This window comes from Aplysia californica, unplaced genomic scaffold (assembly GCF_000002075.1).
Source record: "Aplysia californica isolate F4 #8 unplaced genomic scaffold, AplCal3.0 scaffold00660, whole genome shotgun sequence".
Taxonomy (NCBI): Eukaryota; Metazoa; Mollusca; class Gastropoda; order Aplysiida; family Aplysiidae; genus Aplysia; species Aplysia californica.
Window position 1 is genome coordinate 140,555 of NW_004797930.1, and position 24,665 is coordinate 165,219.

The following is a 24,665-nucleotide window of genomic DNA, read 5'->3' on the forward strand; positions in this document are numbered from 1 at the left end:
GGCCTTATTAAGGGGAAGGGGGTTGTTGTGTATTTTTTAAAACATTCCCTTTTGAGGTCCCAACTGGAGTTGGTTGCAGGCTCAGGACATGGCTTACATTTCTACATTCTATATATATAGATCTATATTGATGCCGTCATCAACAGCTGGATTTATCTTTTTTTTTCTTTTAAAAAAAAAAAAAGTGTTTTACGGCGCTCGCAATTGCATAAGGTCATATGAGCGCGCGGGACACTCCAAATATTTTCAGTTTGGTAGGAAATTTTGAATTTTGCTCGGGTGGCGGCCAAAGCGTACTCTTATCGATTTTAAACCACCAAGGGATCTTTAACATGCGCAACTTGTACACTGGCCCTGCGAGATTTTTCGCCCTTGTCCAAGAAGGCTAGGTTTAGATCTTTCCTATCAGAAGATCGGGGGTGTGGCTGAAAGACAGCAATAAGAAGGATCCAAGGAGTAGCAGTAGAAAGGCTGCAGAAAGAGTCAGGAGCCCAGAGGAGGGGACGGAGGAGGTGAGGGGGAGAAAGAGAGGAGACGAAAACAGACGACAGAACATTGCTAGAGAGCAGAAAAGGAGGTGAAAGGAGACAGTTTTAGAAAATAATATTTTTCTGTCGCTACCCGGATTCGAACCCGGGACTTTTGAATGAGAGGCCAACACCTTAACCTCCAGGCCACGAGAGCCCCCTTGATTTATCTAATGTGTTCATTTTTGTTTACGCAGAGAGACAACATCTCGAACTGCTGTAATAAATGTTAAATTCTGCAAAGTGTATCAGATGAGAAAGTGTGCAAGGGTGAAACAAAACGCAATGTGTCAAGACAAGGTCAAATATTGCCGCAACCTGGAGAATGGGTGACGCTTCTGTCACAAGTTCTTTTCACGTCCATTGTTAAAGACTGGGTAAACAGTGACGGGTCACCTCACTTACGATTTGTGTATGATTTGGACATTAAATGGACTAACATTAACCACATGTGGATGGATTATGATGGCTCGCGCGAAGCGCCAGGTGCCAAAACATAAAATTTATTACTATGCGTCGGCGATGAGATATTTGCTTCTGAACAGGTAATTTCGTTTGGTCATTGTTTAAATTTGTGGCCGATCTCGGCCACGTTGTACATACGACTGTTGCCCACAGTGAAATAAAATAGAAAACAATATAAGGGGATATATGGAAAGTACAAGCTGTTTGTACAGGTGGCCACCATGGCAGGTTCGTCTGTACTTTTACTTTAAAGTCAGTATCACAACTCTTTTGTTATGTGTTGCATGGAGGTGGAGGTCTCAGTGACAAAAAATAAACAAACTCTACGCTCAATAAAGCAAACCCCCCCCCCCTCCCCCCCACCTCCTCAATAAAAAAACCCCCCTCCCATTCCCTCACACGCACCTTTTCAAAGAGAAAAAAGCCTCCAGTTTAGTTTGATAGCCTTACACTGGAGATCCTTAAAGCCTGCGACCGCCTCTGGTTGGGACACCAGAAGGGAATGGTTTGTTTTCTTCATTGTAGTAAAAAGTTTTAAAAAGTCCTGCCTTAGATGGCCATCTCATTAAGACAGACATCTTACGCAAGCTCAGCTGTTATAATTAACTTTTGCAAGAAAAATGAGAGCAAGTACATTGCTTTTTACTTGCCTTGTACCCTGAAGAAGGGTCAAATTGTGCTTTCTAAATTTTCTTGCATTAATAACATGATCAATAAGTGTATTAAACCATTAATATTTTATTATGATTAGTGTGAATAGAATATCAGGCTTTGTCATTTATTGTTAACGTCCGAGTTGACTTTGATAATTAATATCTGATCCCAGGAAATAGTGAGTTGCTGGAAATTGTGGTTCATCGTTTTAAAAAAAAATCCCCGATCATATATATGGAATATTGAATGTGAATGTTTCTGCAGGTCTTTTTACATGTTGAAAAAACCCTGAATTTAGTTCCTTGCTTTGATGTGCTGAACTTGTGTTAAAACAACTAGATTTGCTTATCGTGGCTCATGTTTTAAATGCTTTAGATACAATCATAACAACAACGTATTATGATAGATATATATATATATATATATATATATATATATAGATAGATAATTATTTGTTCCTCTGTGTATTTCCATATTTGATACACACCTTTTAATTAACAAGTATTTGCTCTTTTTAGTTAAAATGTTCACTTTTGATCTCTAGAAATTTGATTCCAAATAAACATTTTATCAGCTATCTGTTGGTCACAGCCATGGTTGCATTAGTGTTAGAAACTTGACTGTTTATACAATGTAAGATTGGAGTTTTACGTAGCCAGCCCAGAGTTACAGTGTATGTGTTTTTAAAAAATAATTGATCACAGACAGATCAAAGTAAGAACCAGGAGCTTATAAATTTTTGTGTAATTCACATTAAAAAGATTAATTTTATTGAAATTATGTGTCATGACATAGTGGAATCAGAACCAATTTTTGGGGTATTATATGTTTTTGGTTTAATCGTAGACTATAATTTTGTTTTTTTACCTTGCTTTTAATTTAAAAAATACTCATGTAGTATTGAAGTCAAGATATTTGGGATTGAAGGAGATGAGGGATGCCTGGTGTCTGAGGTAAAATTTGATGAGAAAATGGCTGCCAAAGTTGAGTGACTTACAAAACTTGAGTGTGTTTGGCAATAGCAAATTTACATTTTAGTGTGTTTGGCAATAGCAAATTTACATTTTAGTGTGTTTGGCAATAGCAAATTTACATTTTAGTGTGTTTGGCAATAGCAAATTTACATTTTTGTGCCTTTGATGAATATGTTCAGTGAAATCCACACGGAAATGTGTATTTAAGTGATGTGGAAGATGTATGTCCCCCCCCCAAAAAAAAAAAAAAAAAAAAAAAAAAAAAAAACCCAACAAAAAACAAAATAAAAAAAGGAAGAAAGAAAAAAAAAGCTCAAACGATAAAACTTGCTCATGAGTGGAAAAATATTGCTTTTTTCTATTTAATTTTCTATTTTAATTATTTTGATGAGAATTTGATTCCACTATGATGCCCCTAACATATTGTTTATTTGATAAGACTTTTCGATTGAATGGGAAGGAAAAGGAAATCTACTTTCTATGTCGTTAAATATATAAAATTTACAGTCGAATCTGCCATGACGGCCACCTAATATTATATAATACGGCCACCTGTACAAACGTCCACTTTCTTTTTTCCCCCTTTGCATTTTTTTCTATATAAATATAATTTCACTGTGTTAAACTGTCACCTGTCCAACGTGACCATGGCCACCTTTATTTATCTCTCAAATATGAAAAAAATAATGTCTAAGAAGGGCCACATAAATCTTTTTTCCCCCAAAGCATGTGGACGAACAGTCTTAGTCCATTCACATCATGTTGTTAAATTGTTAGTCTGTCCAATCATGTTAGGTAGGTCCCACTCACCGTTGTTTACCCAAGTTGACCACCGGGTAACAGTAAATTTTCAGCTGCTGGTGAGGGAAGCGTGTGGTCTGACATAACCTACAAGCACTGCCCACAACTCATACGCTTATTGTAAGGGAGTCACCTGTCATTGTTCACCCAGTCTTTAATTGTTGCGGAACACAGCACTACCACATTTTAAACGACAATTCGAAATAGCAAATGCGTAACTCTCTCCTAAGTCCTTTTAGATTTTATTTCAACAAGTGTAGTGCATAGAAGATTTCCTGCGAAGTGTGTGGACCTTGGCTCTGTCCCTTCCTATCTCTATTGTCCGACAGTCCCCCCAAAGGCCGTGAGTTACCGATTATATACACTTCCCGTGAACTACCCCATGCGAGATCCCCGCACAGCGCGAGATGTCCATGCTCCTCCGCACGGAAACCCCGCACCTCGAGTAAATCTCGACACTTGTGGTGAAAAGTGGCCAAGTGTCCCCAACATTAACAATGTACATGAACTTGAACTTGTGACAGGAGCCTTGCATGTTCCCCGAGTGGTTGCGACCCGTTTGTTTTTATTTTACCTTGTCTTCCTCATCTGACAAGTTTCATATTTTTTTAACTTGCACACTATCTTCCTCATTTGATACACTTTGTAGAATTTAACACTCATTACTGCAGTCACGAGACGTCGTCTCTCTAGGTAAACAAAAAAGCTCCACTCACTCAGATAATCCAGCTGTTGGTGACGTATCAATGTAGAAATGTAACCCATGTCTGAGCCTGCAACAAAACGAAGAGACCAAAAAAAAAAACCCTAGACAAAACCAGCAACAAGAATAACAAACAATGCTCCCTCCCCCCACCACCTTCTAAAAAGACAAAAAACATTTTAATAAGCATTACGGAAGTCTTAAGCCTGAAGCCACCTCTGGTTGGGACCTCAGAGGGGAATGGTTTGTTTTCCTCATTATCGTCAGTCTGGCCCAAGGAGGCCACCTGTATTAGATGGCCACTTTTCTCCTCGACAATGGGTGGCTGTCTTACACAGGTTTGACTGTTTGCATTTGAAGAAAATATCAAAATAGAAAAAGAATAGGAAATTGATAGCAAATGTTTTTTTGCTTTGAGCGCAACATCCAAACAAAATCTATGTGGCCAGCTTGGGAGACTTTGTTTTGGTAGATTCTAAGTATTTTACAGTGCTTGCAACTACGAGTGTAGGGACATATGAAACATTTTCAGTTTTTTAGGAATTTTTTATTTTGCCCAGGTGTCAGCCAAAACCTACTCTAATGGATTAGTTTTTGCCCTACCGAGAAGGTTAGACACTAGTGTTAGATCTTACCTACCCTAATGTCAGAGGTGTGGCTGAAAGATTGCAGTAGAAGGAGTCAAGGAGAAGCAGTAGAAAGAGTCAGGAGCTCAGAGGATTGGGGAAAGAGGGGAGACTGAAAATGGAGATGAAAGCAGTGTATGGCAGAACAGGATTATAGAGCTGGAAGACAATTTTAGAGAAGAAAATTTTCCATGGTCTTCTGGTTTCGAACCCGGGACCTATTGAATAAGAGGCGACTTTGAGGGCCCCTGGGAGACTTTTCATCTACAGTATGATTAAACTGAAAATTTAGCCTCAAGCTGAGTTTTTAAGAAGAGAAGTCATGAACAGAAAACTCGAACACAAAGTGCTACTTTGTCCTGAAGCAATTAACTCTGAATACGTACCTTATAGACAAAAATTATTTTGCCCTGATTTAGTTTTTAAGCCGTATCAACCACCTACAGAAAAAGAAAAAGACCACGATCTTCCGCCTACGAACAGAACATATACGGCTCAACTTTCACTTTAACAGAATAAAACCAGAACTTCTTCCTTTGTGTGACTATACATATGAGACAGTGGGACATCACCATTTCCACTGTACAGCCCTAAATGACATAAGAGCTACACTTCTCCCTCCGAGACCTAACTTTGACAACACACTCTACGGAACATTACAGCTACTGCAGCAAACTTCACTGTATCGCTACATGGCATTGGAAGGAAGGGCGAGTGCCAGATGTTGCTGGATTGATAACAACAACAATAACAACATGTATTTCTAGGGACACTTTAACCCTATCCGTACGCCTGGGGTCACTTTTTACCCCAGGGGTTGTATTCTTCACATTTTAAAATACTTCTAGTTCGGAGATCTCTTTGAAACTCTCCGTATTTCTCCAAAAAATTGTTTTGATAGACTGCTATGCAAAGCGTACGGATGGGAAAACGAGTAAATTTCCTCTTTTGAAAGTGATGGCACAGAGTGAGTTCCCCATGTCGTATGGATGATTTGATAGTAAAACACGACGTACGGATAAGGTTAATCAAGTTAAATGTCTTGGACATCTTGCTTAAACTTTAAAAAAAGAAAGAAAGTGAGACTGATGTTAATTTGAATAAAGTTGAAAACACTTTAAACAGCGAGGGCGCGTATAATATATAACTTTATACAGTTGCGAGCACCGTAACGTAAAACCTCTACTAAAGCAAGGGAAGAAGAAGAAGAAGTGAATGTTGTACAGTTATAAATTATACCTTTTTTTTTTGGTCAGTTGCAGTGCTAACTTTTTAAAAGTTAAAAATGTTTTACTTTTCTTTTCTTTCTAGTGGGCATTTTGCTTGCATCGAATGCAAAAAAGGTAGTATAATGCTTGGTTCCTGTCATAGTGTTGAATGTTCTTTTTTTTTATTTGTTTTTTTTTTGTAGGACAAGTCTCGCAGGAAGAGGTGGAACAATTCCAAGAATGGGACCCCACCTGGCAACTTTGACTGGACAAGTGTGAGTAATAGTAACTGCTACCCAGCCTGTTTGTTTGATGTGTATTATTCTTTGTTTGTCATTTGCTGACAGGATTCTGTGGTGTAGCGGTTAGGTGCTTGCTCAGTCACTGGAGGCAAAAGACCTGAGTTTGATTCCCATGTATGGAACATTTTTATTGAGTATCTTGGTCCTTCTGTTTGGACATTGTAACCCTCGCAGCCTGGGTTGACTGTGACATTCAGGATTAAAGCCTGCTTCCTAAATGATTTAAATTGTGTAGATGGGGCTGTAAAACACCTATTTAAAAAAAACCCTCTTTTGCACTATAATTAGTGTCAGAAGTTTCACTTTATCTTCAGTGTCATTCCAACCTCCTATTGATCTCTGAAGTAAGTTTTTAAGGTTGCTACCTTGAGCTCAGTACAATACCCATTGCTGCCAAGTGCTTTTAAAGTTTCCAAGTTGCCATTGGAATGGAATTGTATTGATACAAATGCGTGTTAAGGCCTGTATATTTTGTATTTTTTGTTGTTGTTGTGCTGTCTGTGTGGAACCTGGAGGGATGATGAATAATGAAACCTTTAAAGTAAAGGGAATGTGTTTTGTGCCTTCCCTTTGGGAAATTTGGCTTCGTCTCTCCACTATAAATAATTTTATGAGGGCACTGGTATTCTCACTAGAGACTGTTGTCTTTGGTGTAGTGGTGAGGTGCTTTGCCATTGTATGCTGAAGACCAGAGTTCGATTTTTGTTTGGGGAGGATTTTTATTATCTCAGTCTTTCCTGCTGGATTATTTTATCCTTTTCTGCCTGGTCAGACTGTGTCAGGCAGGGTTGAGGCCTGCCTTCTAAATGATTTGAATTGTTATGATTGAGTGTAAAGTACATAAATGAACCCCCCCCCCCCCCAGAAAATTTACAAGTGATGCCCTGAAATGAGATTGTGAACCTTTTTTGTGATTTTCTCCCCTGCAGATCTCTCAGTACACGTATGAGGACGATGCTGTCATCAACAAAAAGCTGCCAAAAGAACTTTTACTGCGGTGAGTCTTGTGTCCTTTCTTCCCTTCTTCAAGGGATGGTTGGGAGGGATGATGGGTACTCCCCCCAACCACGCAAACCTCCTTTTTTGGACACTGTCTAAGAGGACCACCTGTCTGGGATGGCCATTTTTCTCATCAATAATATGCGGTGGTCTTGGACAGAGTTGACTATAATTAATTATCTTTTATACATATCGTGGTCATGGTAATTAAATTCTTGTAGTTTTATGCACCCTTGTAGATAGGTGTATATTTGTCAAAGTGTGAAATGTGAACTTTTTCTGAATAGGCCCACTGATGTAAGAATAGTTAACTTATCCAACATATTCTTTTCATTGTGAGAGCAAGAATGTTCTTGTTTTATGCATTTCTTTTTTATTTGCAAAAAGATAGGGAGGGTTTGACTGGTAGGCTTTTTTTTTTTCTATAACTTTGTCGTTTCTGTCTGTATTAGCTTAGATTCTATGTCTTTTCTTCTAACTTGGTAATCATGTATCTGTGTAAGCAGAACAATTTAAGTGTGATTATCTTAGTTATCAATTATCTTGACTGTGCAGCTGATTCAGTTGAATGGTCTACAATTCATTTAACTGTCTTGCCTGTTTTTTGTTCATTATTTTATTATTGAGATAATTTTCCATCTTGTCTCTTTCAGAATCTTCTCCTACCTCGATGTGGTTTCACTCTGTCGTTGTGCTCAGGTGTCAAAGGTCAGTACCCTTTATCCTTGTACGTGCATTTATTTATTGACAAAGCGTGTTGGTATAAATGTGAAACCTTTTGATCCCTGTTCCATGTCCGGATTTTCTTTTTACATGCTGACATGTCTTGGTCAATACAAAATAATTCCTGGATGATGTATACAATTGTAGGAAATTAACCCTTTCCTATTCATGTTCTTTGCATACAATGGACACCCACTTGTTTCACGTCCTGTGCATGTAACAGCTTTCTGGTGTTTGATTTCTTTTGCATAGAGGAAATGAAAATAAAGTCTGACTGCTGATGCCGGCTCTGCCACTTTTTTTGTCAATAAAAATGAAAACGAGATTACAGCTTCGTGTCTGTGGTTTATTTCTGTCACATTTTGTCAATGGATATGGAAACAAGACAACGGCTTCACTTCATTCAGTGGTTTACTTCTGTCACAGCCCCACTTCCCATAATGGAAATCCTGTGGGGAAAAAATGAAGTGTGTTTGGTCGAGTTGAATGCTACTGCTGCTTTTTTTTTCATTTCTGGTTTTATAAGAGTTGAACTGGGAAAGGTTGATGCTTATGAGAAATTTCTGCTGAAAAACATGTAAGTGTGTGCAAAATAGTGTGTGTTGTTTTGGTTTAAAGAAAAGATGGTTATGGCTAGTGGTGAGGGTAATGAGTTTAACTGGTGACATCATACATGACTTGGTGTTTAGTAATTGCCAGGAGGGTCTTGGTATTCTTTCAAAGGGCCACATTATTATTGCTTGACTGTTTTCTTATTAAAAAAATTTTTTTTTGATGTTTCAGTTTATTTATAGAAATTTTCAAGCTTGTGAGACGAGTTTAAAAAATGTTTTTGTACATTTTGTTAGTGTTGTTGTGGGTTACGGTTTATTGCAGAGAGCTATTGCATTTTCATATAACTTTAGCCCTTCAAAATTAACTGATAATCTTGTGCAGAATAATTGAAAGCAGCCATGAATTTTTTATATAAAAAACAATCGTCAAACCTACTCTAATGACTGCCCGTTGAAAAGACTTCTACCTCCCTTGTGTTTTTTTTTCTAAGCCATGTTATAATGGTACTGTTCAAGAAGACCACCTTATGAAGATGTGGCATTGAGTAGTTGTCTTGGGGGCTCCAGTGGCTAAGTGAGCACTGAGTTCAGACTCAAGAAATGTCAAGCAAGTGTCGGTGACAAGGGGTCAGATGGGTGGTCACTGGGGGTGTGTCCTTGAGTAAGACATGGCAACCCAAGCTCAAAATACAGGGCGCTACACAGTGGCGACCAGCAATGGCATGGTTGTAAACTGTTCTGTACTTGTGTAATATTGCATATTTATGTGTGTGTTTCTGCTGGTGTTTAATTTATGTATGTATGTATTCATAGGTGTGTGTGTGTGTGTGTCTTTGTAAACCAAATTGCCCTTCTAGGATCAATAAAAATGTAATTTAAAAAAAAATGTCATTTATTTATTTATATTTATATGTACTCCTGACACTTCTCTTATCTTAAGTTAACAACTGTGTATTTTGTCTTTGGTTATAGTTAAACTACCTTGTCTTAACTTGGAGCAAACCCTGCGCTGTTGACTCTGTGTTTCTTAACGTAAACGGTTCCGTTCAATTTTTGTGTGTGATCTATTTGTTGTCAGTACTGGAACATGCTGGCCCTGGATGGCAGCAACTGGCAGAGAACGGACTTGTTTAACTTTCAGACAGACATTGAGGTGAGTGAGAGCACTTTTGTGTGGACACGTCTTCATTTTGTTGACTATTAATAAATGTTTTAAGCCCCCATTGATGCAAGTTACATGTTTTTAGAGATGGTTTTTTTGATCAGGCCTGTCTAGATTTGACCTAGTTGTTTGGGAAAACGTTCAATTTGAAAGACGAAGACAATGCGTCATGGCTAATATATGAAATATTATTCCTATAAGGGAATCGAACTCATGACTTTTGCTCAAAGGTGAATAGTACATTTTTTCACAAATACCAGTTTGCACATTGTGGAGTCTAATTATTTAATCTTTACCCAATGTAAATAAAATACATCTAGATCTGTAAAGTTACACTGAGAAGGTAGCTGGGTTTTTTTTTGGTTCTGTTTTTAGAATTTTACTTGGTAGGATTGTGGGCCCAGTTTTGAAGGAGTAACTTGAATTTATTTCAAGGGCAACAGTTTTCTGAAACATTTGTAATGTGCTTTTCAAAGATATTTCTTACTGAACATGATCAGGGCCCTGTGGTGGAGTACATGTCCCAGCGCTGTGGTGGCTTCCTCAAGGCTCTCAGTCTGAAGGGATGCGAGATAATAACAGACACAGCTTTGCAGTAAGTTCTTTGGATGTTACTTTTTTGTTGTTGTCTTCTGTGGGTTTTTGAATGCTGATTTCGCTACCCTAGAATGACAAAATTCTATCTGCTTAGTACACTGTTTTGAGAAATTTGAAGTAACAAATTTTGAGTTCCTTTACATGTCAAGCTTTTTTTAATGCAAGTCTTTGAATATCTTGATAATGACTCCCGATAATCTTATGATTTTGATAGAGCAGGTAGAACATTTGGTTTCTGACCTCATTGTCTTAGTAGCTCAAAATGGCCAAAAAATGTATGATAGAACTTTGTAATGCTAAGGTTGCGATTTTTCATCCTCATCATCGATACGATGTATAAAATTTAGGAGGCAGGCTCTTTTTGCCCTCCCAGTCAGGGTCACCAAGGTTGATTTGGGCCATAGAGTCTACATAACAAGAGGGGCCACTTGTCTCTTTGAGCCAATTAAAAAAGTGTCCTCAAAATTCGGTTGCGCCCTCTTCGCAAAAGTGCGCCTTTTGCGAACAGAGTTATCTTACTTGAGTTTAAAAAATCAAAGTGAAACTAGCAAGTTTTTGAATTAATTTCGGAAGAACGCTTTTTTAAAATGGTTACGCTGATAAAAAAACCTCTTCCGGAGGAAAGGGTGATTGTTTTCTTCGTTTAATTTGACTTTAGAATGAAAGGCGAGAGGTCATTAAAATTTTAAAAAACCTAAAACTCTGCACTGAACGAACCCGAACTGCTGATGAACAGCAGTTGATCTGCGCACACAAGGAGTTGCTATTCCTATTCTTCTTCTGGAAAAACGAAAGAGAGCTTCAAAACAGACTGCAGCGCCATTTGAAGCAAAGAGCGAACTTCCTGCGGACACTTTTTTGACTGAGTGGCCCATCTTGTTATTTACTATCTTTGTTTGGGCTCAGCATTATAGTAAAAAGAGAGCAGATACCATGTAAGAAATCAGCTTTTCAATTTTTCTTTTGGTCACAGTCAAAGATGACCTTGGTTTGATCCATTAAGTATGTGGGATAATGGTAGAAAGAAATTACCATGTTCATGAAGCAAAATAGAACAATTACTTGGAAAAAATCTGTAGAAGTTTGACTCTCTTTTAAGTGAGCTGGTCTGATTTTCTTTGTGTACATTGTGCATTTGTGTACACTACACGTAGAACAAAATTACTACAGTTTTAGTTAAAGGAATGCTTGTTCTCAGGTCCACCTTTTTAGAGTGTTCCCTTGGTTTCTTTTTAATCTCCCTGCATTTTATTACTTTTGTGGGTGGTTGACAGATGCTCTTGTGTGGTTTGCTCCTTCTTTCCTATGAAACATCTATGGTTCTTATCTCTCCTTTTATTTGTGTTTGTCATTCTCTTGTAAATTTTCTTATCTTTGGCTCTTATATATAATCTTATTGTGTTGCAAGTGCTGTAAAACTCTTACTAAAACTAAACTTTATGGCCTTTATCATGTTGTTGTTCTATGTCTGTGCTTTCTCTGTGCCCTTTTCCCCTCTCTGTTAATGCTGCTGATTTTTTACATTTGTTTAAACATGATCTCTCTCCAGGACTTTCGCCCAGCAATGCAGACACATTGAGACTTTAATTCTGAACAAGTGCATGAGCATCACAGATCTGTAAGCAATCAATTGTAAACTTTTTCAGTGTTTTGATGTTGAGTGTCTCCATATTGTTTTGTTTGTGGTATGGTATTGAACTGAGATCTAAATGCACTATGTCCTTGTAAGTGGTTGCTTCTTTTGTGTGTGCCGTAGCTGTGGTTTTGTCTGTTATTGTGAGAGTTGTTGACATTTGGGTGGTTAGAGGATGGGATTGGTAGATCCTGTTCTGTGAGCTCCCTTGTTTATTTTTAAACTGCCTGTCTTGCTTTTTCCCCTTTTTTAAGTGAGTGTCAGTGTGCTCATACTCGAACTTGAACTGAGTTGATATGAATTTCTACGAAATAATGTATTGTTTGTTAAAAAGTCGTAAAGTTTGTTATATACCGATGGCTGTGACTACTTGTGAGTCATTGCGGTGGAATTGAGTGCTCAACAAAATTTAGGAACTGGAGAAATCTGTATTTTTCTGACTGTTGGAGAAGCAATTGTCATCTAAATTTTTTTTACCACCTCCAAGCTTTTCCATCCCTTAACTCTTTATCTTGGAAGGGTGTAAACCCACGATGCTAGGGTCCTTTTTTTGTACTAAATAAAAAAAATGATGAAAACAGTCACTGAATTGGTCATTAAATCAAAACAAGAGAACCTATTTTGATAGTTCTTCTTTTAATGAATGAAATCCAGATAAAAGAAACCTGTTTTGTGGGTGGTTGGCCGGTGCTCTGGTGTGGTTTTCTTCTTCTTTTGTTTTTGTAAAGTGTTTTACGCAACTGCTTAAGGTCATATAAGCGCACTGGACACACCTAATATTTTCAGTTGGTAGGAAATTTTGAATTTTGCGGTGGCGACCGAAGCCTACTCTTATCGATTTTAGACCACCAAGGGATCTTTAACGTGCACAACTTGCACACGGGCCCTCCGAGATTTTTCGCCCTTGTCCGAGAAGGCTAGGTGTAGATCTTTCTTACCAGAAGATCAGGGGTGTGGCTGAAAGACAGCAGTAAGAAGAAGCGAAGGAGTAGCAGTAGAAAGGCTGCAGAAAGAATCAGGAGCCCAGAGGTGAGGGAGTGGGGGCAGAAAGAGGAGACGAAAGCAGACGACAGAACATTGCTAGAGAGCAGGAAAGGAGGTGAAAGGAGACAAATTTAGAGAAGAAAATTTTTCGGTCGCTACCCGAATTCGAACCCGGGACCTTTTGAATGAGAGGCCAACGCCTTAACCTCTAGGCCACGAGAGCCCCCTTGCTTCTTCTTTTCTATGAAACGTCTATCATCCTTATCTCCACTTTTTCTTTTTTATGTTTGTTGTTACTCTCTTGTAACACCTGTAATCTTCTGGCACTCATATAACCTAATGCAGTTGCGAGTGCCGTAAAACCTCTACTAAAACTAAAAGACCTGTTTTCAGCTATTTCCGAAAAATAATTTGATGTCGAAATTGTTGTAAAAGTATGTGCCTGAGCCACGAATTTTAAATTTTACTAGGAAATACTGTTTAAAGCCAAAAACACATGTTTTTTAGAACAAGTTAAGAGTATTTAGCACTCAGTACTCCTATGTTGGTGGTTGGAGGGTCCCACCAGTAGATTATATTTCTCTCCTAACCCTCTTTTGTTTTGTCACTTTGTCTGTCTTGCTTTTTTCCGTCACTAAATGATTGTTAATGTGTTGATGTGTTTCTCCTTACTCACACTCAGAAATAGTTTGACCAAATAAAACATATTTTTTCTTTTTTAATGGCAAATGGAATAAGCGAAGCTAGCCGTTTTATTTTTGTATAAACTTTGTGGGTTTTTTTCCTCAGAACTTGTGAAAGTTTAGGCAAGTACAGCTCAAAACTGCGGAAACTTGACCTCAGCTCCTGTCCAGAAATAACGGATCTCTCCTTAAAGTATTTAAGGTATGCTCAAATGGTGTTAGTGAACAGAATAAAGTCATGAAAAATAAAATGTTTTCTGCGCAGATGGTAGGTTTAGTTGGCCATGGCTGTTTACTCATTGCGATGATATAATAGATAGCATTTTTATAGCGCAAGTTCCCTCTCAACAGCAAGTTGTATGCGCTTTTAATCTATATTATTATCTTAGCAGACCTGAAAGCATTCTGAAACAAATTTCAACTTTCTTAGAAGCATACAGCATACTGTACAAACTGCCATTTTACAGACTTAAGAATAGAAATTGGACATCCTACTGAATGTGATTGCTTTAAGTTCAGCTTGTTGATCTACTATTCTGAAGTGGACTCGCACTCAGTTTTGAAGCACTAAAGTCTAATGAACATTGATTCTCTCATTTTTCTGCAGTTTATCACATTAAAAAGAAAAACAATATATCATGAATTTGACGTGCCACGTACAGGATCACATTAAAATCTTTTTGAGCTGGGTCTAAATGCTTATATTGGAGAATATCCCAATATATATTAGTCTTGAGCTCATGTGCTCTCCTGATTTCACTTACAGACTGGGCATTCTGTTACCTCAGTTGGTATCATGTCAGAGTATGGAAGGGTTCTTTCTTTCACTCCTAAACTGGGTGTTCTTGAACTTGGGTGGGTTTGTGGAGGTTTCAAGGCTCTTAACCCATTGGCTCTGTTATTTCAGAGATGGACATTAAATTGGGAGGAATGGACATTAAATTGGGAGGACTTGCCTTTAAAAAACAACAAACTCCACAGTGTTGAAAAGGATGTTAAACCCAAACTCTTTTTACTAGGAGAACAAAAGTGTCATTATTTGCTCTATTGTGAACCTACTGTGTGTTTTTCTGTTCCCAACAGTTACACAGCTCAAGGTCGCGGCTGCCCTCACCTGGCCTACCTGGATGTGTCGTGGTGCCAGAAAGTGACCAGTGAGGGTGTGATAGCGCTGGCGGAGGGATGCCCCAAGATACACACTTTCTTCTGCCGTGGGTGCACGCAGGTGAGGAGCAGTGTCTCATCTCAGTTTTCTTGTTCTGTCATATCTCAGGTGTCGTCATGTCACTACCTTAGAATGACCAGGTTCCATCTGACATAATTGGCTGTTTTCAGTTGCCAAAACCATGAGGTCCGAAACCGAACGTTGTATCTGCTCTATCGAAATTGAAGATTATTCGAAGTCGTTATCAAGATATTCATTTATTGCTATCGAAAAAGCTTGACATGTTGAGAAACTCAACGTTTTTTACGTCTAATTCCTCAAAACCAGATACTGAGCAGATAGCACTTTGTAATTCTAGGGTACCGATGTGTCGCTGTAATTATTCATTGCCAAGGGAGCAGAGGTCTCCCAAATTTCTGCCCCCCACAACTCATCCATTTTGTCTAAAAAATTAATAGTGGGTGGCTGGCGGGTGCTCTGGTACCCACCTTCAAATGATCTTAATTGTGTTGATGGAAGTATAAAGCACCTACATAAAAAAAAGATAAGAGAACAATTATCCACCGGTCTTTATGGTGTAATGGTTAATGTCTTTGCTGTTGCACACAGAAGACGTGTGGTCAATTCTCCTCTAGGTAAGTTATTCTATTAAGTATCATTTTCTTTTCTTTTCCGATGCTACTTTTGTCCTATCAAACATATATCGTCCTGATCTCTCCTTCTTTTTTGTGTTTGTTACTCCCTTGTAACACCTCTAATCTTCGGCACTTATATGACTTTATTGTGTTGCAAGTGCCGTAAAACTCTCACTGAAACGGAACTTGGATGTTGTATACCATTCTTCCAGGGTTGGCCATGACAAGCAGTGTTGAAGCAGCTTGGTTGGTGGTTGGAAGGTGCTCTGGTGTGGTTTGCTCCTTCTTCCCTATCAGATAACATTTATCATCCTTTTCTCTTCTCCTTCTTTTTTGTGCTTGTTGCTCTTAGGCCGGTCCCAGAGTGGCTCTGTAGGTCTGACCTGTAGCTCGCCTAGCTCGCACTGTGCAAATAAACGTATACTTTACCATGTGCTTGAGCAGCGTCGCTGTGTGGTCTGTTTGATAATTCAGGAGTTGAGACGCAGAGGGATGTCCCTAGAAAGGCCTAGATTCTAGATATAGATAGTAATAATTTACTTCTGATCTAGATCTAGATATTGAAGCAAGGGCTAGGTAAGGATGAAAGAATATAGTACCATATGAGGAGATTGGAGTAATGAAAGAAGGAAAACGGACTAAACTAGCGAGGAGACAGGAGAGAATACGTACAACTCTCACACAGGGTTCCCACAGGTCTTTAGAAAAGTCCTTAAATTAAAATCCTAATGCGGCTGTTCTGACACAGCGAGCGTGCCTCGCGCTTGCTCAGACACAGAAGCCAATGCACGGTGCGGCTGTGCTGACACGCTGACAGCACGCGCTAGGCGAGCTATAAGTCAGACCTACAGAGCCACTCTGGGACCGGCCTTATGTAACACCTCGAATCTTCAGCACTTGTATGATGAAATTTTGTTGGAAGTGCTGTAAAACTCTTGCTAAAACTAAACAAAGCAGCTTGCATTTGCAATTTTCTTAACTGTGTACTATCGTTTTTTAAATTCCTGCATTATGTTTTCCTTTTACGTTTTGTTTGCTTGTGGTCCCCAGATTGGAAGTGAAGGCATAGAGAAGCTGGCTGTTTGTTCGGAGAATTTGATGAAGCTCAACATTCAGCACTGCTCTGTGAGTTCTTGCGGCTTTTTATTATAGTCTGTCTCAGTTGTTTTTTTGTGGTCTGTTTTTTGTTTGTCAGAGGATCTGAGGAGAGAAGTGAGTGGTCAACCATTAATGCCATTGTCTGTCTGAAATCTATCACTTGGTAAGGATTATTTTGTATTCATTGATTTTTTAAAACATTTGTTAATTTTGATAATTTGAAAACGAATGCAGTAAATCATGATGTGAGAGGTTGAGTTAGCTGTGGAAAAAGCTTGGTGACATGTTGACTCACAAATGCTGAACTGAGGTGAGACTCTTTTCCATTACATGCAGAAGACAAGAGTTCAATTCGCTATGAGAGGTAATGAGGAGGGTATTTGTTTAGTATAATATCCATGTCTGTCAGTGTTTAGATGAATATGATTGTTTTCTTCTCTGTCAGTGTTTAGATGAATGCATTGGGTTTTTTTTCCTCTCCCAGAACATCACAGACGATGCCATCACGGCTCTCGGACTCAAGTGCCCGGGCATGACCTTGTTATGTGCTTCTTCGTGTAATCGCCTTACTGACGCTAGTCTTGTAGCCTTGGGCCAGGGATGTCCAGATCTCAGGTCAGTTGCTCTGGTGGTCAGTCTGGTCAGTCAGGGATGTGGGTAACAAAGGTTATTGAACCGTGTGGAAGGGATGTTTGGGGGTAGGGGGGGTGGTTCTATTGATTTAGTAAGTGTAGATAATGGTCTCAGTTTTTTTTTTTTTTGGATTTCATGTGGAATAGTCTTTGTGAAGTGAGGCTCAAAAGGAAGCAAAATTTTTCACATGAAGACTTGTTTTGAAACTATAATTTATCTGAAGAGCTGTAATGCACATTAGGCATCTCATTGAAATGAAATTGGGTAATATGATTGCAATTTATTATTATTATTTGGAGCTTTTGGTGTGTTTTGGTTAGTTTTTACTATTGCTGAGACTGTTGTCTGCCTCAGTATGCTTTGTTGCCCTTGTTGAAACACTTGTACATAGAGTGGTAAGGTGGGTGCAACAGTGCTGCCCACTATTGCGAATTTTGCGGAATCGTTACGATTTTTATTCAATTTTGCAAAAAATACGACCGTAATACATCTGATTACCTTTTTTTGAAATAATTTGGGCTACCATAACCCACTGTCAACCTTCCCAGTGTATAAGGAGAGAAAATCTACCAGACCCGCACAGTAGTGCTGGGCGGCTAGGTTCCCGGTTAATGAAAGCTAGGAGTATTACGAATCGACTCCGAACCCAGTTACTTACTTTCAAATGAGGTGATTTCTTTCTGTAGTTACCCGGTAGGCTCCGAACATCTTCAGGTTTAGGATAACCTTTATTTCGGAACGATACGAAGCATCAACATTTTAAAAAATAAATCTTAAAAAATATAGAAAATTTTTAACTAATAACCACTGGCTTACGTAAAAAAAGAGTCGGAACTTTTCCGTAGCATTAATCGTTGGAATCGGTTCCGGAATCAATTCTTCGCCCAGCTCTACTGCACAGTCTACGTCATGTCCAGTTGTGTAACTTTAACATCCTCTCTGCCTTGACTCTTTGTAGTGGCTCAGTGCCACTTTGCCCTCAGAACATTAAACTTAAGAAGTGCTAAAGCCAGGAGTTACAAAATATTAAGATGATAGGGTGTTAAAAAATTTCTACGCTTTTTTGTTTTGGGTGATAGCCTAGGCCAATAAGAGAGAATTTTTAAAAATGTACCATTTTTTGAAACTTGAAACAATTAGCTGAGGTGGGTGCGTGGCAAAAATCTCTTTTCTCATCACTCTAATGTCTACGTACACAATTTATACTTGCCTGACTACCAGCCCTGTCCTTGACACCCCCTGGGAAGAAAATTACCCATGGCCATATTATGAATTTTTAAACCAGATTACTAATTTTTTAAATTTGTTGATTACTGAAAGATATGCTGGTGGGTGGGCAGCCCTGGTGCAATCATAAGACACATTTTTGTTCCATGAGGGTTTAAGTTGTATTTTGATGTTGAGGGAACGTCTTTTAAAATGATGTTGCCCTAATCATAAACATGGCTTGTGATTTTTAAATGAAAAACTAGAGAGGAAATAATGAAACAAAATCAAACTTTGTTGTTAGTTGCCACTTGATGTTTTTATTCAAATAACGGGGCGAATGCTGTTGCACTGTCACCTGTGGTGTGGTGATTAGGCACTGCGTTGTTGCATGCAGGACACTCGAGTTCATTTCCCATGTTGGGAGAATTTTTGTGTATCTCAGGTTTTCTGCTGGGATTTTGTATCGTTCTCAGTCTGGACTGGCCTTGACAGGCAGGGTTGAAGCCTGCCGAGAAAGTGAGCTAGATTACGTTGATGGGGGCATAAAAACATTCACATTAGAGAGATAAACTAATATATAAGAATGCTAGTGTTGTAGTTGTAGCTGGGTTGAGCAGGAAAGGGGGAAAACTTCAGCATGTCTTTACATTTCTTTTTTCTCAGCACCTTGGAGGTGGATGGATGCAATCTCCTCACAGACGCTGGCTTTCAGGCTCTCACTAAGGTGAGTAGTCAACTGTTTCCTTATGTTCTCTGCAGCTTCCTGATCTGGTCTACAAATGTATTTGTTGTTTCCAGGAAATACTATTCTTAAAATTTAATTTAATTTTTTTTTTTTTTTTGGGGGGGGGGGGGGGGGGGCAAATTGTTGTAAAAAATCATGGATGCTTGGTGTGTCCCTTTCAGAAAAACCACTTACGTAATTTTTTGTGTGCTTTACGCTGTTTCCATGACTAACCGTAAGTCCACATTTTGTCGAGTTTTGAAAAAATGTTGGTAATTTGTAGATCTTTACAGATAAAAGAAGGTGAGGTTTCTGTATATTGTGAAGTACAGCCTAACAGAAAGGCATTTTGTTCTTCTTGCGATTGTTGTTAGTTTTACGTAATTTTTGTCTGCTCATGTTCCCAGAACTGCCACAACTTGGAGAAGATGGATCTGGAGGATTGTATACAGGTGAGACTTGTGAGAGACAGGACTAAGAGACAGAAAATGGGTGGTTAGTGGGTGCTGTGGTGTGGTTTGGTTCTTCTTTACTTTTACTGGCAAACATTTATCATTCATATCTCTTCTCCTTCTTTTCGATGAACACTTACTCTCTAGTAACACTTCTAATCTTAGGCACTTTTTTTGACCTCTTTGTGTTGCAAATGACATAAAACTTTTGTTAATTATGTCAGAAAGAAAAAAAATCAAAGTTAAACAGAGAGAGGCAACTTCTGTTACACAAATATACAGTATAACATTATTTACATTGATATTCTTTTTATGAAAGTCAGGTCTATTTCTTTTTGTCTCTTTGTCTCTCTGTCTCTCTCTTTGTTTCCCTCCCTGTTTCTCTGTGTCTCTCTCTCTTTTTTTTGGTCTCCCTCCCTCTCTACTTCCCTCCCTCCCTCCATCCCTCCTTTACCCTTTCGTTCCTTCCCTCCCTTTTTATTTGCCGAGATGTGATGGTTTTAGTTAATGTGCCCTGTTTTAATTCTCTTTCCTCAGATAACGGACGCCACTCTGGGCCATATAGCCACCTACTGCCACCGCTTGTCTGCCTTGGTGAGTCTTCACTCCCTTGCTATATATGTTTATGTCCATTCATCTTTCTCACTGAACCAGATCACGAATTATTTTGCTAATGTTCTTCTCTTTTCTTGAACTAACTGACAAACAGTGCATATTTTCCTACTCATGTGTGTCCTTCCTCTGTTTCATGTCAGGAATCTTCAGAAACAGCTCTTCTATTGTTCCTGTCTGTCTGTCTGTCTTACTGTTTCCCTAGCAGTAAATGACAGTTTTTGTGTGAAGATGCTTCTCTTTAATAATGATATATTATAATGATGATAAAAATCACTTCTATAACACTCACTCCTTAATGGCTCGTTGGGCTTTACAATGAAATGAAATAAAACATTTTGACAGCTAACACAATGACATATTTCAAGCATACCGGCCCGTTCAATGTACATATAAATCTTTTCAAATATAACTGCACCTATAATCTAACAAAAGAACATATTATTATATATATACACTACAAGACAATCACTGTGATTACTGCTCTTGCTTGCAGTTGAAAGAACAGAATCAAGCTATCTGGTAAAAAAGGATTTAAATAAATATATATGAGGCAGCGTGGTGGAATCAGGCTCTCGTCAAAATAATCAAAATGAAGAAACTTGCATTTTTCCGCAGGTTTGTGAATTTTTATTAAATTTTTGTTTTTTTGCTCAACACCTTTCATGCCATTAAAGAACTCATTTCTGAGTGGATTTTTCTGAAAAACATTGATTAAAGGAACAGAAAATGTAAATTTTCAGTTACCACAGACTCTCAAGCTGTGGAAATAACTAACCTTTGGCTGCCATTTTCTCACTAATTTTACCTCTGAAAACAGGTGACCCCCACCTCCTTCTTTCGTAAATATCTCGACTTTAATTCAAGATAAATGGATACTTTTTTCATCCAATTAAAGACAAGTGAACAAGCTTTAATATGATACCAATAACTCTACATGCCCAAAAATTGACGAGAGCCCGATTCCGAATGCCGTTTTATACCAAAGCAAAAAAAAAAAATGTCCCCCCAGAACAATGTACAATCTAATCTGCTCGTCGCTACCAAGACTTACAAAGTTATATCTTAACATTTTTGTCCATTTTGAGTTACTAAGACCATGAGGTCAGAAACCAAATGTTCTGTGTGCTCCCTTCAAAATCGTAAGAACATTCTGAGACGCTGACAAAATATTCAAAGAATTGCTTTTGAAAAAGCTTGACATGTTGTGAAACTCAAAATTTTTTATGTCGTATTTCTCAAAACTGGGTGCACACTGAGCAGATAGAAGAACTTTGTAACTCTCGGGTAACATTGTGTTGTGTATCCAGCAACTAGAACTTTGTAATTCTTGGATAATGTTGTGTTGTATTGTTATCAATTCAGCTAGGGTAACTATGTGGTGTGGTTTGCTTCTTCTTTCCTATCGAACATCTTATCGTCCTTATTTCCCCTTCTTCTTTTTTATGTTTGTTACTCTCTTGTAACCCCTCTAATCTTGTGGGTGGTTGGTGGGTGCTCTGGTTTGGTTTGCTTCTTCTTTCTGATCAAGCATCCATCGTCCTTATGTCCCTTTCTTCTTTTTTATGTTTGTTACTCTCTTGTAACACCTCTAATCTTCTGGCGCTCAAATAACCTTATGCAGTTGCGAGCGCTGTAAAACCTCTACTAAAACTAAAAAATTTCTAGTCTCCTGGTGCTCATATGACCTTATGCAGTTGTGAGCGCCGTAAAACGTCTACTAAAACAAACATTGGTTGTTATTGATCCAGCTAGGGTAATGTTGTGTTGTGTCTCCCCCCAGTCGCTGTCCCACTGTGAGCTGATCACGGACGAGGGCATCCGCCAGCTGGGTTCGGGCCCGTGTGCCACGGAGCACCTGCAGATCCTGGAGTTGGACAACTGCCCGCTGATCACGGACGCCTCGCTGGAGCACCTGATGGGCTGCCAGTCCCTGCAGCGGATCGCTATCTACGACTGTCAGCTGATCACACGGGCCGGGATACGCCGACTCATGGTGGGTGCTTGGGCGGGGATGCCGTGGTTTTATTTTTGTCTTTTACTACTACCGCAACCCCCACTTTTGAGTGATGAAAATGTGGCAAGTCTTTCTCTTCCTGAGTTGGTCTTATTGGTTATAATAGAAGCCACAAGTCATCATTACCCTTATTTCTTCTGTTTTGTCTAAGATGATCTGTTGGTCCTCCCTAGACATTGATGGGCGAACTATTATTATTAATTTTGTTGTTGTTGTTGGTATAATCATCATAATCATCATCATCATTGTATAATTTTTATTATTATCATCATTATTATTATTATTATTGTTATTATTATTGTTATTTTGTTATTATTATCCAACAGGGTCACCTCCCAGACACGATGGTCCATCATTACTTCGCCCCAGGCACTCCCCCTGCCTCTGTGGGAGGAGGGCGGCAGAGGTATTGTAAGTGCTGCGTGATTCTCTGACCAGCCCTACTCTACCTAACAGACGGTGCTCTTCTGAAACAGGTAGGCTACTGGCAGGAGAGAAAAATTTATAAGAATAAAATATAAGACTGCTGTTATTTATACTGTGTAATGATTCGTATCCCGTATTGCTCAATGTCGCATGAATACAGTCTTGCGAACATGTGAGAACGAACACATTCCTTTTTGTAAGGTATGGTATTAGAAACAATGTTTTGCTGTTCAGCTCATTGTTTTAGGGTCCTTGAAATATAAATTTAGTTGTGTAAATTATTTTAAATGAGCAGACATGAGTATCCTTTTTAATATTATTGACCTTAGAAAAATCCTCTAATTTGGAAAGGAAATTGGATTAATACAAAAAAAGTTGTAAAATTGTGTTCATTCATTGTTTTAAAATTAAATACGTCAAAATTTTTAACGTAATATTTAATGTCTGCCTGTATTTTTTATTTAGTTGTAAGAAAGGCCAATATATGGGGAAAAGTGTTATGGTACAGTCAACCTGCCTTAATGGAAACCTGTGTAAAACGGAAACCTGTCTTAACGGAATCTCCCCACTCCCCCCTTGATATATCCTGTATAAAACGGAAACCTGTCCAAAACGGAAACAGAAAGAAAAATCCGCTCCCTTTTGAGGGTTTTACCTGTCTAAGATGGAAAATGCTTTACCATCAGCCCTGATTTGAAACAAAACTGACAAGTTTTTGTTCCGCCGACTTTAAACTTATGGCCATGCCGCCTGGCGGGGAAGGTGGGTAGGGGTGCAATTTAGGGGTAGATGTTACCCCATCTATGTGAGCCCTGAGCAATGCAGATGGACAGGGTGGTGTGGGTGTGAAATGTCACGAGTACCAGTGAAAGTGGTCGAGTAGTGAGCCACCATGGAAACTTTCCTGCTTTCCTGGGAAGCCAGAGGTTGAAATTAGTTGGTCAATGCCTGCCGCCCTGATCGTACGACCCGCCAAGAAAAGAGTTCCTCAAATCGTTGTTACATGGCAGTGAGGGGTGGCATTGGTTGACTGTGCTCGTTACACGGATGGGTGGGGCTAAGGGTGGAAGCAAAGGGGATGTTCAAACGTTTCTGTTTTAAAAAGGGCAAACAGTGGTCCTATGAAATGCAAGCACTGGCAGTAATTGGATAAGTAGAACTGACACATTATGTTATCAGAGAGGATAGCAGTTGAGACGTGAAGTTTTGACTATATACCGAACAAGCAACCCTTCATCCCACTGGCTGGGCCTTTGAACCCCCCCCCCCGTCCCCTTCATTTCCCCCCTAAATTCCACTGTCTAAGACGGATCGCCCATTATTGAGGAGAAAGGTGGTCATCTTAGATAGATGGTCATTAGCTGACCTGCAGATTTACCCAATATTGTTATTTTATAAAAAGCAACTCAGGTATGCTTAACGATACTTTAGCCGTGAGAATGTTTTTAAAAATCTTTTCCTCAGATAAGCTAAAAAATACTTTAGCCGAGATCTTCTTAAAGGAGCAGACTTGTCCTCCTCCTCCTCACTTGCCGGCTCTCTCTCTGACTTTGGCTGGGACTGTGCTGGGGGAGAATGTTGCTGTCTTCAGGGGGAACAAACGATGCCAGAGGCTACAGATTCAGATGGACACGTACACAGTGGGCACAGGAGTCATCATCCGTCACTTAGACTGTAGTTCTTCTCACTAATGTGGGCATTTAAAGGATTTCTTTTTGCCCCCCCCCCCCCCCCCCTCTAAATTCAAGATATGGGGTTGTTTTTTTTTGTTTCCCCCCCCCCCTTTTTTTCTAAATAAAATAAATAAATTTTTCTTATAGATAATTAAATGTGAAGAAAGAAGCTGTTAAGAGGGTTTCTTGTCATCTGTGTTTTGATTGAATGAGAGTTCTAGTGTGCTGAAGTCAGCACCTGACATCAAAGCTAGGAATTTTCCTCTTTTTTTTTTCTTTTTTTTTCTGAAGGGGACGTACTCATTCTGTGCTGGGCTTGTGTTTGCTGCCGTGCATGCTGGCTCCTTTTGCGATGATGTTCAGATTGGACTTAGCTTACGTTCACTAGTACATGCATGTACGTATATGTAGTTTTACATGGTGACC

At 39.0% G+C, this 24,665-nt stretch overlaps 1 protein-coding gene across 1 annotated transcript in view; it reads left to right on the plus strand.

Annotated features, from left to right (window-relative positions):
* LOC101859200 (F-box/LRR-repeat protein 20) overlaps nt 1-24,306 on the plus strand; it is a 29,253-nt gene extending 4,947 nt beyond the window's left edge. Inside the window, exons 2-17 of the mRNA XM_005108101.3 lie at nt 6,162-6,233; nt 7,190-7,257; nt 7,913-7,967; nt 9,615-9,689; nt 10,199-10,293; nt 11,845-11,913; nt 13,702-13,797; nt 14,679-14,820; nt 16,446-16,520; nt 16,978-17,108; nt 18,999-19,059; nt 19,467-19,511; nt 20,049-20,105; nt 21,907-22,119; nt 22,467-22,616; nt 24,031-24,306. Of these exons, the coding sequence (XP_005108158.1) occupies nt 6,162-6,233; nt 7,190-7,257; nt 7,913-7,967; nt 9,615-9,689; nt 10,199-10,293; nt 11,845-11,913; nt 13,702-13,797; nt 14,679-14,820; nt 16,446-16,520; nt 16,978-17,108; nt 18,999-19,059; nt 19,467-19,511; nt 20,049-20,105; nt 21,907-22,119; nt 22,467-22,574 (1,362 nt within the window). The 3' untranslated portion in view covers nt 22,575-22,616; nt 24,031-24,306. The remainder of the gene's footprint in view (nt 1-6,161; nt 6,234-7,189; nt 7,258-7,912; nt 7,968-9,614; nt 9,690-10,198; nt 10,294-11,844; nt 11,914-13,701; nt 13,798-14,678; nt 14,821-16,445; nt 16,521-16,977; nt 17,109-18,998; nt 19,060-19,466; nt 19,512-20,048; nt 20,106-21,906; nt 22,120-22,466; nt 22,617-24,030) is intronic.
* Nucleotides 24,307-24,665: the final 359 nt, after the last annotated feature.